Source organism: Aspergillus pseudoviridinutans (genome assembly GCF_018340605.1).
Source record: "Aspergillus pseudoviridinutans IFM 55266 DNA, scaffold_6, whole genome shotgun sequence".
NCBI classification, from domain to species: Eukaryota; Fungi; Ascomycota; class Eurotiomycetes; order Eurotiales; family Aspergillaceae; genus Aspergillus; species Aspergillus pseudoviridinutans.
In genome coordinates, this window is record NW_025091286.1 from 414,398 (window position 1) to 430,842 (window position 16,445).

Here is a 16,445-nt window from a genome sequence, read left to right on the forward strand (position 1 = left end):
ATCCTTTGCATCGATCGCATTCAACACCACACGCTCTTCACAATGACCACAGAAATCGCGGCCGGTACCCCTCTGGCAGAGGCCTTGAGCAATGCCATCCAGCCCAAACTTGCGGAAATGGGCTGGACGTCCGATGGCGGCGACGATTCAGCTTTGATTGAATACATTATCCTGATGCTTGTCAACGGCAAAAGCCAAGAACAAATTGCAGGCGAACTCTCCAACGATTTGCTCGGCCTTGGCAGTGAAGGAGATACACAAGCTTTGGAGTTCTCAAGGTGGCTCTTCGAACAGGTCGAAGTCCTTAATCGACAAATCAACGGCGGTGGCACACCGATCGCAAACGAGACTGCACAGGCTATCCCGTCGTTCAACGACCAAACAGCGACTTCGCAAGAGGGTTCTGGAGGAGGAGATCAGGATGCCACTATGAGCATGGTTGATGGCTCGCACACGGATGATTCGATGTGGGTTCCCGCTTTAAGGCATTTGTCACGGACTTCAGCTAACAATGACGGACTCAGACCCACAGGACCGAAGGCGATGCGTGGCGGACGCCAAGGTGGGAGGGGTCGGATGTTGAACCAGATCAACAGAGCTCTAGATCGCAACAGTGACTCAACTTTACACCGTGTCCGCGGTCAACATGGCCGGATCAATTCTCATGGTCGGGACCATACCAAAGGACGGCCTCATCAGAACGGCGGGGGTAGGCGGCAAATGAATACCGGACTGCCCATGGGTGCCGCCCAATCGATGATGAACATGAGCCAGCAAGATCAGATGCACTTGATGTCTCTGCTAGAGGAACAAGCTCGGATGATGGCACAGCTCATGCCAGGATTTGTCTCGCCTGCGATCAACCCAGCGTTTCAGCAAAATAACCAACAACAACAAGGGCGCTCGTTGTTTGACCGTGTTGAACGTCAAGGACGTCCGCATGGTAACTTCTCTAATCGTGCCCAACACCATGGCACCTCGGCAAAATCACCCTCCGACGGCGACATGGATACCAAGCCTGATGGCGCACAGGATGAGAGCAATACCGACAGTGTCTGCCGCTTCAATCTGCGCTGTACCAGAAAAGACTGCCCCTTCGCGCACCAGTCACCGGCCGCCCCGGAAGGCACTCCTGTGGACGTGGCCGATATATGCACATACGGCGCAGCGTGCAAAAACCGGAAATGTACAGGACGTCATCCTTCTCCTGCCGTCAAGTCCGCACACCAGGCTGAGGAGCTCTGCAAGTTCTTCCCCCACTGTACCAACCCTCACTGCTCCTTCAAACACCCCTCAATGCCTCTGTGCCGCAACGGTGCCGACTGTTCTGCGGAAGGTTGCAAATTCACCCATCTTCAAACACCTTGCAGATTCAACCCATGTCTCAACCCAAGCTGTCCTTATAAGCATGCGGAAGGCCAGAAAGGTGCCTTTTCCGACAAAGTCTGGACTGCGGATCAGAACAAGCCCCGTGTCAGCGAGAGGAAGTTCGTTTCAGATGAGGATGCTGCTGAAGAGCTGATCAAGCCGGGTGCTGCAAGCGAAGATGGTACTCAGAACCAGGAAATTATAACGTGATACCCCCGCGAACTCTACGATATCTTCTAATTTCGAACGGTCATACACCGGGCGTCAGTTGAACCTAGAAATTTGATTCAAAACATCTTGTTCAAGATTGATTGACATGTATTATTCTCATTTGTGGACGATGGCAGGCTGGAAGGGCGTTTGTTGATTTTCTCACCGATTCATGGGCAGTGTAATGACAGAATCATCATGTTGGCTTGTAAATAGAATCTGGGTATCATGAATGGTTTCGAAATGCGTCGTACCTAAATTCTCTTCTATCAATGAGCAACTGTAGTCGTACCTCTTGAATATTCGACAGGATTGAGCAACGTCGGTTGTACTGAGGTTTACCATACTTACTGGTAATTTTACCGCCGGGGGTCGGAAGTTGGAGATGGCCTTCTGCATGCTCGTGCCTCACTCAGTCATGCTGTTTCTTCATCTTCCCTTTGATAGTCTTCCCTATATACCATCACTGAGATGCGACTGCCATGTGCCCCTAGCCGTGCACTGAGAGCAGTCCGGACGCCATTGACGTTCGCCCGCAATGGCCAGAAGCACTCACTGCATACTGGCACTTACAACGCTGCGGTTATAGGAGGTGGCATCACAGGTCTCGCGACGGCCTTCCGCTTGTCGCAGGACCCAAAATGCACCAAGATCACTCTGTACGAGAAAGAACAGCGGGTCGGGGGCTGGATGATGTCGCAGACCGTCCCCCTCGGCGACAATGATGGGAAAGTTGTGTTCGAATATGGGCCAAGGACCCTGCGGGCTGCGACTCCCGCGTGTCTCCCACTTCTTGACTTGGTACGGGAAAAACATACTCCTCTGGTAGTATCCTGATAGCTAACCTTTTTGTTCTAATTTTGTCTCGCAGCTGGTCGAGCTAGAACTACTCGAGGATGTGTTGATCACGAGCAGGTCCTCCCCCGCGGCCCAAAATCGCTACATTTACTATCCCGATCACCTTGTTCGCATGCCGGGCCGGGATCCCAGCCGTAGCCAGTTCTCAGAACTCTACTCGAACTTTCGGGCACTGCTTACGGAACCTGTATTTGACAAACTCGTGCGAAGTGTCTTGACAGAGCCATTGAAGCTGCCCCCGGAGCACAAGTCTCTTGATTCCGACGAGTCTGTGAGGGAGTTTATTTCTCGGCGATTTGCCCCCGAGATCGCAGACAACATAGTCTCAGCCGTGTATCATGGTATATACGCCGGCGATATTGACCGGCTGAGTGCGCAGACCCTGCTGGGAACCTACAGGGACCTTGAGCATGATGACCGCGGCGTGCTTGTGGGCCTTTTACATGCATCCACCCTTGATATCACGTACAATCTGATGGATGATTGGCTGGCGCTACACTCGCAGGCTGCGACAAAGCAGAAGAGCTATTGGAGTAGTCTGAAGACGCTGGTCAGAGACGCTAGTGTTATCACGTTGAAAAACGGCGTGCAGCAGCTTACTGATGCCTTGGCTGCGGCGTTACGCAAATGCAGGAAAGTGGAGTTATTGACTGGTACAGAGGTGAAGGCTATTAGCACAAATCCAGTCAACTCTGATCTGACCGTAAGTGTAACTTTTTTGAGCTATAGGTAACTAGATAAGTTCGAGGCTAATACGCTTGGTTACAGATCCACTTCGGAGAGAAGAAGTCAAATACCCATAACCGTGTGATTGCAACGAATCCGCCCCCCAACCTGGCACAGCAGTTGGCCAAGCCTACGAGGTCGGGACAGAAGTTGCCTCAAAACTCGATTCGCCAACTGCAAGAACACAACTACGCCGTGAGTGTGATGGTTGTCAACCTTCTGTATGAGAATCCCAATCTACTCCCTGTCAGCGGATTCGGCTACTTGATCCCGCGGTCGGTTCCATTCGAACAGAATCCCGAGATGGCCCTAGGTGTGATCTTCGGTTCCGACTCTAGTGTAGGTCAGGACACTGCGCCGTGTACCAAGCTCACCGTAATGCTGGGCGGGCACTATTGGGATGGTTGGAAAAAGACAGACTACCCAGACGGGGAGACCGCCATTCGGATGTGCCAAACCCTGCTCCAGAGACATCTTGGCATCACCGACCAGCCTCTCCAGGCTGCTGTCAAAATGCAGCATCAAGCTATTCCCCAGTACACGGTCGGTCATCTATCACGCATGCGGGACCTTTCACAAACAGTGCGCCAGGACTTCAATAATCGGTTGACTCTTGCTGGAAATTGGTATAATGGCGTGGGGGTGACGGAATGTGTTCGGCAGGCGTACATGGCTGCGTCGTACGGTGTTGGCGCACTTAAGCTCGATGCACCGAGTAGTGATGTCCCGTGGATAAAGTACCACTGGCAGGACTGGGAATTAGAGGGCGGTATACCGACCTCTCCTGTGCGAATGGCCGAGACGTTTAGGGCGGAACGCAATCATTTCCTCTAGTTAGTGTTGGGGCAGCCTTGCCCATGCACAATTGTACAATATGCGCTATCTTGCAAATAGAAAGAATAATGGAATGACCATTGAATGCACTAAAATGTTTCCTAGTCTGTAATTTGATGACTATCGGGCATTTGAACACATTGGTACGGATGGGTGGGTGATCTGCGGACGAGTCAACTTGAGATAATCACTCTTCATCATTGACCATACCGACCCAGCAAAGCTCGAGTTGGTTCAATTGACGCTGATTCGGACGAGGACGCATTGTCGTCGTCTGCCGATAATCCCTTCTCGAATCGGTGATGGACGTACGGCGCCTGGGAGACGAGGCTGTAATTGCTGCCCGAGATAAGACACCTGTAGTCACGGCCATATACATATTGTCCAGCAGCCATGTATGATAGCATAGCATATTGAGGGAAGACTCTGCAGCGATTTCAGAGTTAAGATGTCGAGTGCTGCTGAGATACTCGAACAGTGGTACGCAGTCCGTTCTGTGAATTCAGAGAGCAGGTTGCCGACAGTTTCATTCAGACACCCTCCTTCTCCTTCTCTTCGGTAGAATCTTTCTTGTCGCCATTAGCATCAAAGCCGAGTGCATCAAGCTGACGAATCAACTCCTGGATCTTGATCACTTTCTCCAACTGCTCGGGCAGCAGCGCCTCGCCCTGGTTCTTCTTGTCACGCAGATCGCGCGCCTGCCTGAGCTTTTTCTTCAGGTTCCGTGCTTTCTTCTCCTTCTCCGCTTCAGGATCGACTTCCGGCTGCGCCTCAGCGGTAGAGTCTTTCTTCTCAGCAGCGGACGCACCCGAACGCCAGTTTTCTAGATCCCGCACATTTGGCCCGTTGCCCTGTGTAGATGTCGAAGTCAACTCAGATTCCTGCGCTGCCTTGGCCTTTTTCTTCGCCTCTCGCCGCTTCGCGTTCTTGTTGCTGGCCGCTGTGTTGGCTTTGTTTTCACTTGCCTCGCTCAACCCCTCCGCGCCTGGAACCCCGCCAGAACCACGGTTTCGCCAAGCCGCTGCGGCACGGTTCTTGTACAGTTCGACATCTTCTGGTGGACGGTAACCTGGTCGAACTCGGATCTCGCGACGCTTGGAACCGTCCGGGCGGACAGAAGAGGGGATGAAACGTTCCCCGGTTAGGGCGTCAGTGGTGATGCCGGAATTCGTGGACGCCATTATGGCTTAGCCTAGCAGGTTTGTAGTAATTGCTGGCAAGTTGATGATCGAGATAATTCTGCTGTAGCAGAGAGAGTGAGCTTAGAAGGAAGACTATCGAATGAAGCGTTGGTGTTGATTGTTGAGCGAGAAATGCTAAAGGCGGACACCCGGAGGCTCTGCGTGAGTCTTGTTCCGGCCGACCAATCAGCGACCCGGTGATTCCCGCTGCTGCTTTTCGCGCCGGCTCGAAACTTCAATTCAACCTCTCCGTTTGGCAGTACCTCGCTCATCTGCAACTGGCTTTGCTCGTCTTCCTGTTTTTCTCGCCCTCCTCCCATCTAATTCATCCACAGTCACAATGGCCGGCGCTGTAAGTACTGCTGAAGTTGACCCATGAATGGTGAATGTGCAATTGACTAACTCCGGACCCTCCAACACAGATCGCTTCCGCCATCTACCAGCATGTCTCCCTGCCTTTACCTGATTTCTTGACGACGACTTTCCAGCATCGCTAACCTAGACTACTTTTTACGATTGACAGGGGCCTGATCCGCAGAAACGCGGTATACCTGACCACCATCTTTGCCGGTGCCTTCGCTTTCGAGATGTACGTTTGAAACCCGATTGGACCCGAAGATACACAATCGTTGACAATACTATCCGAGTAGGGTCTTTGACACTGCTTCCAACAAGATCTGGGATACCATGAACCGCGGTGTACGTTACCTTCGTCGATACCTGTCCCTTTGTGAGATAAATGCGGAACGTTTGACTGATGAGTATACACGTTACAGCGGCAATGGAAGGACATCAAGCACCTTTACATGAACAAGGAGGAGGAAGAAGAAGACTAGAGACGCGGATGCTCGCTAGATGAATAGAGATGCAGCACCAATTCTCATCAGATGCATCCTCGGGGGATGTTGCCTGATGCCTATGTTATATTACTGCTGAGTACAGAGGGGGAATTGTTGTTATTATTTTCGGCCCGATTGTATGCAATAGAATTTGGAAAAGCTGTAATCAACCCTTCATCCTTTTTCTTTGAAAAGTAGAAAGCTGTCTATCAAGTCCCTTTCTAGTGGGGAGAAGATGCGCGAATGGGGATTCAGTGGCGGCAAAAGACATCCAGCGGTCACCCGCTGTTTGCGTGCGGCAACGCAATCATAACAGCTACTGCTCATCTTCAACAGCCTCGGGTTTGCTTCTTCCTGTTATAGTATCTTTTTGGCTGTCTTCATAGCTTTGATCTTGTGGACTTACAGAGGAAGAGTCTCATGGTCTGAAGCTCTTATTGGTGAGTTTGATCTCTACCTGCAGCTGTGTTCTGTCCGGCTTACCAGAGCTCTTCGCCCCGCCGAGGTGACAGTCATATCTTCTCTTCCGATATTCTAATTCACTCGCCAACTAATACATTTATTTTTGTTTTGAGTTTAGGTTTACGCTATCTCCAGATCTTCTTGTTCCATATACCGTCTGTTTGTCTGTCTATATTAGCGACCTTCACGACGTCAACGCTTTCCTGCCAATTATCTATCATACGCAGTGGAACCTTTGGAATCGCCCTCATTGTCCCGCCGCACGGAACTTCGTTTCACCAAACCGACTCTACGCAGTGCTCACTCCCGCTTTGGGCAGCTGAATGAGAGTTGGTTCTACATTTATATCAAGCTGAATGATGCTCACGGAATGTGAGAGGAAACTTGGTGAAGGCCTCCTTCGGCTTCCCTTCGAACACGGTTGTCGCTATGGACCTGAGGCCGAGCGAGATCTGCTCGAGCTCCTCTTTCGTTCGCTAGTAGGCTTCGATGAAGACCGTTTACGCCAGCTCTTCCCGAACGGGTTTCCGGAAGGACCATGGAAGCTAGCGGAAGCGCAAGGTGCTCAAGAAGGAGCAGAGTACACAGAAGCTGCGCGGGGGAAACGATGCGGTCATATTTTCCGGGCCGGGGAGGCAACGTATCGATGCGTTACCTGTGCCGTTGATGATACGTGCGTCCTGTGTAGTAAATGCTTTGACGCTTCCGACCACTCGGACCATCAGTACCAGATCTCATTATCGTCGGGTAACTGTGGTTGCTGCGACTGTGGCGACGATGAAGCTTGGCGGTATCCTTTGTTCTGCGCAATTCATACCGACCGCGGCGACAGCAAGGGCAAGCAGCGCGCTCAGACTCACCTGCCCTCGGATTGGGCAGAAAATATCAGACTTACGATTTCCCGAGCGATGGACTATTTTTGCGATGTCATTTCGTGCTCTCCGGAACAACTGAGATTACCCAAGACAGAGGATGGCATAAGACAGGATGAAGTGGCATCCCGACTTACCGGAGATTGGTACGGTGGCGGAGATCAGGCTGAGGAAGAACCAGAATGGGCTTGTGCCCTCTGGAATGATGAGAAACATACTATTCGGGACGTGGCTAATCAGGTCGCTCGGGCTTGCCGGGAACGAATTCGCTTTGGTGAGAAGAAGGCCTATGAAACCAATGATATTGGGAGGACTGTGGTCAGACAGTCCAAGGACTTGTCCCAACTGCTTAAGGTATCCCAAGTCCTCGAGCAGATCAAGGTTACGACTACAGTGCGATCTGCTCGCGATACATTTCGCGAGCAAATGTGCGGAACTATTGTCGAATGGCTTTCTGATATTGCGGGGTGCACCGTGCTGGAAGACGATCAGATTTTGCGCCATGTAATCTGCGAAGAGTTCCTCAGTCCTTGGCGACAAGGCAGTGGTGCCTATAACGCCAGTATTGGATTGAAAGGCATCGATGATCACGCGAGACAGGAGCATTCACCATACCGCACGCTAATGCTGGCGGCCGTCGCTCCTCAAGGTCAAGTGATGTTCGCGCCTGAAGCGGACCTTGAAGATGATGAGGATGACAATGGTAATGGTAATGACGAAGGCGAAGGCGATGATGACGAGGATCATGCCGAGACCCATGAAGATGCGGACGACGAGGATGAGGAGATGGAGATCGATTTGAACAGACTGCGAGAAGAGGTGGAGGAAGATGAAGATATGGTCATGGGCAATGCTGATGACACAGTACCCTTCGAAATCGCTGCGAGCCTCCTCGAGGATCTGCGTCAAAGGCGGATGGCACTGATAGATGAGCAGGAACGGCGGGAACGAGAAGAACTGCAAGCGCAGCAGGAACAGTCTCGAGCGCAGGAGGCACAACAGACTCAGCACGACATGCATCCGGCCGGTGAAGAGCACAGTGCTGACGACACTGGCGAATGCGCTGACATCTCCACCGTTGCCATTCCTAAAACTCCCTCCGGGGTGGTCAAGCCTCCTCCGGCCAGGGCGCCGGGGTATTGGCTGACTCGGCCTGCTGGCTTTTCGTTCAGGGAGAACGTACCTGTCTACGAGGACTTTTATCAGCGTACGCGACTGGACTGGATGATTCTATTCGATCTGAGATTGTGGAAGAAAACGCGCACCGATCTTCGCGATCTTTACATCGGCACCGTGGTCAGTGTTCCGCAATTCAAACGAATCTTGGGCCTGCGCATGTCGGCCCTCTACACCGCATTGGCGCAATTGTACCTCATTGCCGATAGAGAACCAGATCATTCTATTGTGAACCTTTCCTTACAGATCCTCACGACACCGTCAATAACTGAAGAGATCGTGCGGCGTGGAAACTTCCTGACCAAAGTGATGGCTATCCTGTACACGTTCTTGACCACAAGACAGGTGGGCGAAGCATATGAGGTCAATCCAAACGCAACATTGGCGTTTGACGCAGGTACAGTCACCAACCGGCGCCTTTACCACTTCTTCCTGGATCTGCGTTACCTTTTGCAATCCGAGTATGTACAGCACCACGTTCGTACCGAGGAGCAGTATCTTTCTCAATTCCTAGACCTTGTCAAGCTTTCTCAAGGTATCTGTCCGAATATCCGCGCAGTTGGGGAACATGTTGAGTACGAGCCAGACGCCTGGATAAGCGCTTCAATTCTGATGCGAGAAATCAATCGTCTCTGCCGCCAGTTCTGTGAAGCTTTCCGCAATCCTGAAGTCGATGGTGGGAAGAATCTGTTCAGGGCAATCCGAATGGCTGCTGTTTCAGCAATTGTTCACTCCGCTGGGTTGGAGCGCCAGCGATTCGAGCAGGCAGAGGTCAAAGAGTACGTTCGTTTCAAGCTGCTGCCGTGCTTCGATTTCGAGGTCGACCACCCTGACCGAATTCCGCGTCATCGCGTGGTGGACTTTGTCGTCGAAAAGGGGTCTATCAGCTTTCACCATGCACTGCATTACACACTCTCGTGGTTGCTCGAATGTGCGCGTAATGTGAGTGGTGTTCAAATGCGCGATGTTCTTTTAGACGCCGCTCGTATGGCCAACGACAATATTATTCGCGACAGCTCCCTCACCCCCGACGACTTGCTGCTTACCATGTTTGACTACCCATTGAGAGTATGCGCATGGCTGGCACAGATGAAGGCTGGAATGTGGGTTCGCAACGGCCTCAGCCTTCGGCATCAGATGTCGCAGTACCGGGGAGTGTCATCGCGTGACTTTGCGTATTATCGCGATATCTTCCTCCTGCAGACCGCTTTAGTGACTTGCGATCCAAGCAGGGTTCTGGCATCGATAGCAGATCGTTTCGGCATGGTGGACTGGATGACCAGAAACTACACTCCACGTGCTGGCTACGAAGATGCACAGATCATTGATGTAGCTGAGGAGTTTGTCCATTTGTTGATCATCTTGCTGACTGACCGAAATTCACTCGAGGCTATTGACGATAATGAAACTGTAACTCGTGACAACATCCGAAGGGATATTGCCCATGTCCTATGCTTCAAGCCTCTTTCGTTCTCCGACCTATCAACGCGCTTGAGTGATAAGCTACTTGATTCGAGCATGTTCCAAGAGACGTTGGAAGAGGTTGCAGGATTCCGTCCGCCTGAAGGCCTGAATGACACTGGCACCTTTGAGCTCAAGCCGGAATATATTGATCTCATTGACCCCTATAGCGCTCATTACACCAAAAATCAACGAGATGAGGCAGAGAGCATCTACAGGGAATGGGTAGCGAAAAAGACGGGAAAGAAAGCGTCAGATATCGTCTTTGAGCCGCATCTGCGACCTATCACTTCCGGCGCTTTCTCTGATCTTTCGCATTTCACGAGGACTCCGCTATTCGCTCAGCTTATCCATCAATGCCTCGACTATGTGATGTCGTCAAAGGAATGTTCGCCAAACATCCCATCCACTCGCGTTGAAACCTTCCTTCAAGTGGTGTTACATCTCATCCTGGCCGCCACTCTTGAGGACAATAGTCAGGAGGACGAGATGGCAGATGAGGCGAGGGAATCATTCATTTCGAATGCATTGTCCAGAGCCAGAGGGACTCAAGCGGGCAATCTGACCATCATCGGATTGCTAGAGAAAATATCTGTCATGCCCGAATTCTCTGCCTGTGGGCCGAAGATTCGTCACATTCTCAAGCGACTGTGGCAGAAGCGCCCACGGGCGTATGCTTCTGCTACGGCTTCCTTGACGTTCCCATTCGACCGAGTGGACACGAATTCCCCTGCCATTGATGTTGATAATGAGAAGGAATTAAAGAAGAAGCAAGCACTTGAGCGACAGGCAAGAGTGATGGCTCAATTTCAGCAACAGCAGCAGAATTTCCTGAACAGTCAAGGCGCCATTGATTGGGGAGAGGAGGATTTCAGCGACCTTGAGTCGGAACCCGAAGCCGCCCCCGAGGCCAAGCTCTGGAAGTATCCCAGTGGAACCTGCATTCTCTGTCAGGAAGAAACCAACGATTCGAGGTTATACGGCACATTTGCCCTGGTTCAGGACAGCAATATTCTGCGACAGACTGACGTTCAGGATCCCGACTGGATCAGAGAGGTGCTCAAGACCCCGTTAAGTCTGGACAAGTCTGCTGAGAGCATCCGGCCGTTCGGTGTAGCAGGCGAGAACCAGGTCACCGTGAAACGACTGGACTCTAGTGGGGGCGAGGTCATCACTGAGAAAATTGGTCTGAGCAAAGGGTTCGACGCGAAGAACACAGTTCGTGGGCCTGTGACGACTGGTTGCGGGCACATCATGCACTATTCGTGTTTCGAAGTCTATTATGCAGCCACCCAGCGTCGTCATACTCACCAAATCGCGCGAAACCATCCTGAGCGCTTGTTCCTTAAGGAATTCGTCTGTCCACTCTGCAAGGCCCTGGGTAACGCGTTTCTTCCGATCATTTGGAAAGGCAAGGAGGAGTCATACCCCGGCCCCCTTAGCACCACCGTTTCATTTATCGACTTTCTAAGCACGGGGCTCAAAACTGTGCTCGCTCAGCCGCAGAATCACGCTATTATTGTAGAGAAAGACTCGTTGCAACTGCAGTCGTATCATGACATGTTCCTCGACTACCTTCAAAGGGCGTTTGTTCCCCCCCTTGCCAACCAGATTGAACAATTGGTGTCCGGTCCTCCGCCACCGACGACAGAGCACCCTCCTCAAGTGAGAATGCCGATGCCAGGTTTGTTCCCATCCCACGAAGACGCCAGCGCATCCAGCCCACTACAACCGGTCTCGTCGACCCCGGATGAAAGTCCCATGTTCGAGCTTTTGCAAATCTACAAGCGTCTTAAGAAGACTCTTCGAACGAACCATGTCCATTCGACGTTCAATCACCCCCCTGAAACTATACACAGCAGCAACGACGATCTCGTTCACACCGACTCTTTATTCTCGAGCTTCGGTTACAGCATTGCCGCCATCGAAATCGCACAGCGGGGTGTAGAATCGGAAGCAGGGTCAACTCTGCTTGATAAGATTCCCCAGTTGACGCTCACTCATCTCCGTGTCCTGGCCGAAACTGCCTTATCATATGCTGCAGTCGGGTGTTTGTACAAGAGCGGCGGTCATCACAGCCGTGCTGCGGATGAATTTCAGGAAATACATCGTCAGAAGATATGCCAGTTATTTGCCGGCCATCCTTGTTTGGTAGGTACTGCGCTGCTTGATGGGGCCCGTGATATCGAGCCCATGTTAGCCAAGGACACTTTTGTCTTCCTGGCAGAATGCTCTCTGTCTCTGTTATCCGTGCTGAAGATCGATGTGCGCCACCTCGTCCAGCTGTGCTATGTGGCTGAAATCGTCAAAGTAGCCATGACCTACATCTTGCATCCCCAAGGGCTGAAGAAGGAACTTGCCGAACACGGAGACGCGCATTATCTCTTGGACGTTGAGCTATCGGATGAGAGGTATGAGTTTACTCGCCATTTCTTCAACTCCATTGTCGGTGAGTTGAGGGAGAACTCGTTCCGTCATGATGAAGGATCTTCGTTTGCTGCAGACAGTGGCTACGTTAAGGATGGCGAGGACTCTGCAACACCAGGCGTAATCATTGCGCTGAGACGGCTGGTATCAAGCTACGCCCTTGTCTTCCTCCGAAAGGTTGTCATCCTGCTCCACGTCCAACATGGCGTCGAGTTCCCCACCGCTGGATTCAACGACATGGGAGCTTCAGAGTTGGACCGGCTGACAAAACTACTGCAACTTCCCTCTCTCGACGAAATATTCTTCTCTCTCAACCCTGCGAAGAAAGTCAACGAGCTTGATGCCGTGGTTGCCGGCTGGATCTCTCACTGGAAGAGTTCTCGCGTAGGTACCCGCATCACCGACCACCAATTGTGGCCAAGTCTTCCTCATCCGGCTATCTTCGAACTGATCGGGCTCCCGAAATACTATGACATCTTGATCGAAGAAGTCAACCGGAGACGGTGTCCGAAGACGAAGAAGGAGTTGACCGACCCCAGTATTTGCCTTTTCTGTGGAGATATCTTTTGTTCGCAAGCTGTGTGCTGCTCGGTGGACAATAGAGTAGGCGGCTGTAATCAACATCTGCAGAAGTAAGTGATCATATAACACCCCTACAAGTAACTCTTTCGATAAAATGCTGACTCGCACACCACTAGATGTGGCAAAAACGTGGGTCTCTTCATCAACATCCGCAAATGCGCGATCCTCTACCTCCATAACAAGAACGGCTCCTGGCACTTCGCTCCATACCTTGACCGCCATGGCGAGGTTGATCCCGGACTCCGACGAAACCGACAACTGATTCTGAATCAAAAACGATACGATCGACTCCTCCGTGATGTGTGGCTGAATCACAACATCCCTGCCACTATCAGTCGCAAGCTGGAGGCAGACATCAATAACGGGGGATGGGAAACCCTTTGAAGTATTCCGCGGGTGAATAGTGGTAGATATACTCTAATTTTTCTCGTACTTTTTAAAGCTTCCTATGTGGAATGAGTTTTACATAGCCCTTGAACTCGCCGAATAAAAGCTTCACGACATTCACTAAGTTTTCTGTGCGTTGGTACAGTTTGTAATAATCTTAAATTGCAGTATGCGGACTAGAATATCCTCCAACACCCATCTTTCGTGGGAATACTTCTTCCCACGTTCGTATAAAGTGCCCCATACGGGACGCAGTATTAGCCTCAAATGCCGCCAAGAACCCTGACGTACCCGTGCGGAGTGCAAAGACGCAGCTCCGCCGCTTTTTTTCCACTCCGCCCGACATTATCATGGTCGGACATCGGATGCGAGATAGAGAAAATGAACGATGAAACAATCTGAACAACCAAATTCATTCTCTTGCGAACAGTTTAATAGATTGGGTGTCTACACCATACTATTGATGTAGATATTCTACCTCTGCGCTACCGTCTCTCTACCTCTACGATCTATCGTCACCTTCTCTGTGCCATCATGAACAATCAGCAATTCCGACGACTGGTACTAGACACACCATCTGCCAGCACTAGAGCCAACAAAGCCAGTCCTGTCGATGAAACATCACCGAAGCAAGATGCAGGCGTGGCGGGTGCAACGCCGCGCGCTCTCGCCCTCGGATCAAGAATGCGCTCCAGCATCCCAATGACACCGTATGTAACTTCTCCATGCCAACTACGGATCTCCTTACGGGGGAAGAATACGGCAAAATGAATCGCAAGCTAACTGACTTCATTTTTCTACCCCAGGCGCTCCGTCACGGGAGTCGATTTCGCGCGACAATTAGCCGAGCAGCGCCGCGAGTCCCAACAGCCACCTACAAAACGGTTCAAGTCGTCCGCCGCTCCCAAAGGCACGAAACTGCCCACGGGGTACCAGGATCGAGCTGCGCTGCTGCGCCAAGTACAAGATGAAAGTGGCTCGGATATTGAGAAGCGCGTTCAGGCATTGGAAGAGATGGTTAAGCTGGGGCAGATCGACCAGGCGACATTTGACAAGATACGGTCTGAGCTTGGGGTGGGCGGTGATCTTAAGAGCACGCACATGGTGAAAGGTCTAGACTGGGAGCTTCTGAAGCGCGTCAAGGCGGGGGAGGATGTAACGAAAGCGTCCGAGGAAACGCCGGCTTCGTCCGAACCACAGAATGAAGAAGGGCTAGATCAAGCTGAGGATGTGGATGAGGCATTCGATCGTGTGTTGGAGGAGAAAGAGCAGACTGCGCTACCTTCTGCGCCGAAGGAAAAGAAGGAGAAGAAAGGAACCATGGCGCCGCCGCCGCTGCTGCCTGCGAAGAAAACGCGGGATGAAATACTACGGGAATTAAAAGCTAGTCGTGCGGCAGCGGCAGCTGCTACTGCTACGTCGCATTCTTCTGAGCCAGCGTTGGGTGGCAAATTCAAGAAAATTGGCGAATCCAAGGTTGAGAAGAAAAGGTTCATTGAGCAAGATGAGAACGGGAGACGGAGGGAGGTGCTTGTGATAACTGATGCAGAGGGCAGGACCAAGAGAAAAGTGAGATGGCTCGACAAGCCTGGTGAGGGCAACGGCTTGCTTGTACCTGAAAAAGACGCGAAGCCACTGGGTATGGAGGTTCCAGCGGAAATCGCTGCTAAGGTAGCAGCCTCTCCTTCTACTGATCAGGATGACGATATCTTCGCGGGTGTAGGAGCCGATTACAATCCACTAGGAGATGAGGATGAGGATGATAGTACTTCAGATGAGGACGAAGGGCAGATTCAAACTACAGAAAAGGCAGGCGTCAGCGCGGACGAAGAGAAACCCGCTGTCGAGCCGCACAAACCTCGCAATTACTTCTCTACCTCCACGAAAGATGAGCCCCCAGAGTCTGACCGTCGTGCTAACCCCCTAACCACGGATCCGACTTTGCTGGCAGCATTAAAGCGGGCTGCTGCCTTGCGGCAGGCGTCACCCTCTGCGGGGGCGGTTCCTGGGGAAGGAGAGGAAGACGTGGATAACGAAACTCTCCTGCGTCGAAAGAAGTTTCTCGAGGAAGCTCGACGTCGCGAAGCACTGGACGCTGCGGATCTGGACTTTGGATTTGGGGGGAGTCGCATCGAAGATGAGGAAGATGATGAGGCGGTCGTGTTTGAAAACGAAGGGAGCAAGAAGAGGAAGAGGGGCCCCAAGAAGAAGAAAGGAGACAAGAATAGCGCAGCTGATGTGTTGCGTGTTCTGGAAGGGCGGAAGAAAGACTGATTCTGTTGTAACAGTAGCATTCGTGTACGCACAATACCATGGCTATCCTTTCGAATTTGACTCATTTCCACCACTTTGTGTTTCTATTATAGGCATATCAACAATCAATGTTTATGGTTCTTCGCAACTAGACCCCTGAAGATCTCACCCTCCCATGTTTTCCACTCTGTTGTTGCCGTCGTCGACTATATGATTTGGCCGCGTGAGACAGAGTACCAGAGTGCCAACACATTCACCTCGCCGGGCCTCTGTCTGTTCTGTTCTTCTCTCACTCTTCGTCCTCTGCGCACATCGATTACCTCAATCTTCGTCAATAGCCCTGTGAATGTCCTGCTGACGCGAAGATTTTCTCCCACGCTCGCTTGTTTCTCTCAGCCTAAATTCCCTTCAACCCCCCATCTTCCTCCATGTTTCTTTCAACTCTCCATCTCACTCTCAGTTGCTTTACCTATTTAGATGAGTAGCTTAGAAGTATTTCTTCATCTTCTGACTCGCTACTTCTTTCTTTTCTTTCTTCTCCTCATTCGCTTTCTCTTTACTTCACTCCTCTTCCCACTTGAACTCTCTTATGACTTCATCAGTTGAGTTCCAAGTCAGAGCTGCTTGATTCCATCCAAGAGCTTCACTCTTTCAGGTAAGAACCCGAGCTTTTTTCTTCTTTATCATCCAGGGATTGAGGTGGCTTGGGTTCACCGAGTTATCCGTTCGAGGCTGCTCCTTCGTTCAGTTATGGCTGTCATAAAGTGCCCTGGCTGCGAGCTCACCGGCTCCAGTGAAGCCTGCTGACA

General features: G+C 51.5%; 5 protein-coding genes across 5 annotated transcripts; 4 read left to right on the forward strand and 1 right to left on the reverse strand.

Annotated features, from left to right (window-relative positions):
• Window positions 1-42: 42 nt before the first annotated feature.
• On the forward strand, window positions 43-1,578 carry Asppvi_008598 (mRNA-binding protein NAB2; the record flags this gene model as incomplete). Its single annotated transcript, XM_043304464.1, has 2 exons — window positions 43-467; window positions 525-1,578. The coding sequence occupies 2 exons, from the start codon at window positions 43-45 to the stop codon at window positions 1,576-1,578; spliced, it is 1,479 nt and encodes a 492-aa protein (XP_043160399.1).
• Window positions 1,579-2,049: 471 nt separating this feature from the next.
• hem14 (oxygen-dependent protoporphyrinogen oxidase) lies at window positions 2,050-3,996 on the forward strand (the record flags this gene model as incomplete). Its single annotated transcript, XM_043304465.1, has 3 exons — window positions 2,050-2,379; window positions 2,450-3,139; window positions 3,205-3,996. The coding sequence occupies 3 exons, from the start codon at window positions 2,050-2,052 to the stop codon at window positions 3,994-3,996; spliced, it is 1,812 nt and encodes a 603-aa protein (XP_043160400.1).
• Window positions 3,997-4,526: 530 nt separating this feature from the next.
• Asppvi_008600 (putative RNA binding protein Pym) lies at window positions 4,527-5,177 on the reverse strand (the record flags this gene model as incomplete). The annotated part of the gene is made up of 1 exon (XM_043304466.1): window positions 4,527-5,177. One exon carries the CDS (start codon window positions 5,175-5,177, stop codon window positions 4,527-4,529), a length of 651 nt encoding a protein of 216 aa, XP_043160401.1.
• Window positions 5,178-6,834: 1,657 nt separating this feature from the next.
• Window positions 6,835-13,380, forward strand: Asppvi_008601 (putative ubiquitin-protein ligase E3 component (UBR1); the record flags this gene model as incomplete). Its single annotated transcript, XM_043304467.1, has 2 exons — window positions 6,835-13,046; window positions 13,113-13,380. The coding sequence occupies 2 exons, from the start codon at window positions 6,835-6,837 to the stop codon at window positions 13,378-13,380; spliced, it is 6,480 nt and encodes a 2,159-aa protein (XP_043160402.1).
• A 537-nt stretch (window positions 13,381-13,917) lies between these two features.
• On the forward strand, window positions 13,918-15,657 carry Asppvi_008602 (uncharacterized protein; the record flags this gene model as incomplete). The annotated part of the gene is made up of 2 exons (XM_043304468.1): window positions 13,918-14,093; window positions 14,190-15,657. The coding sequence occupies 2 exons, from the start codon at window positions 13,918-13,920 to the stop codon at window positions 15,655-15,657; spliced, it is 1,644 nt and encodes a 547-aa protein (XP_043160403.1).
• Window positions 15,658-16,445: the final 788 nt, after the last annotated feature.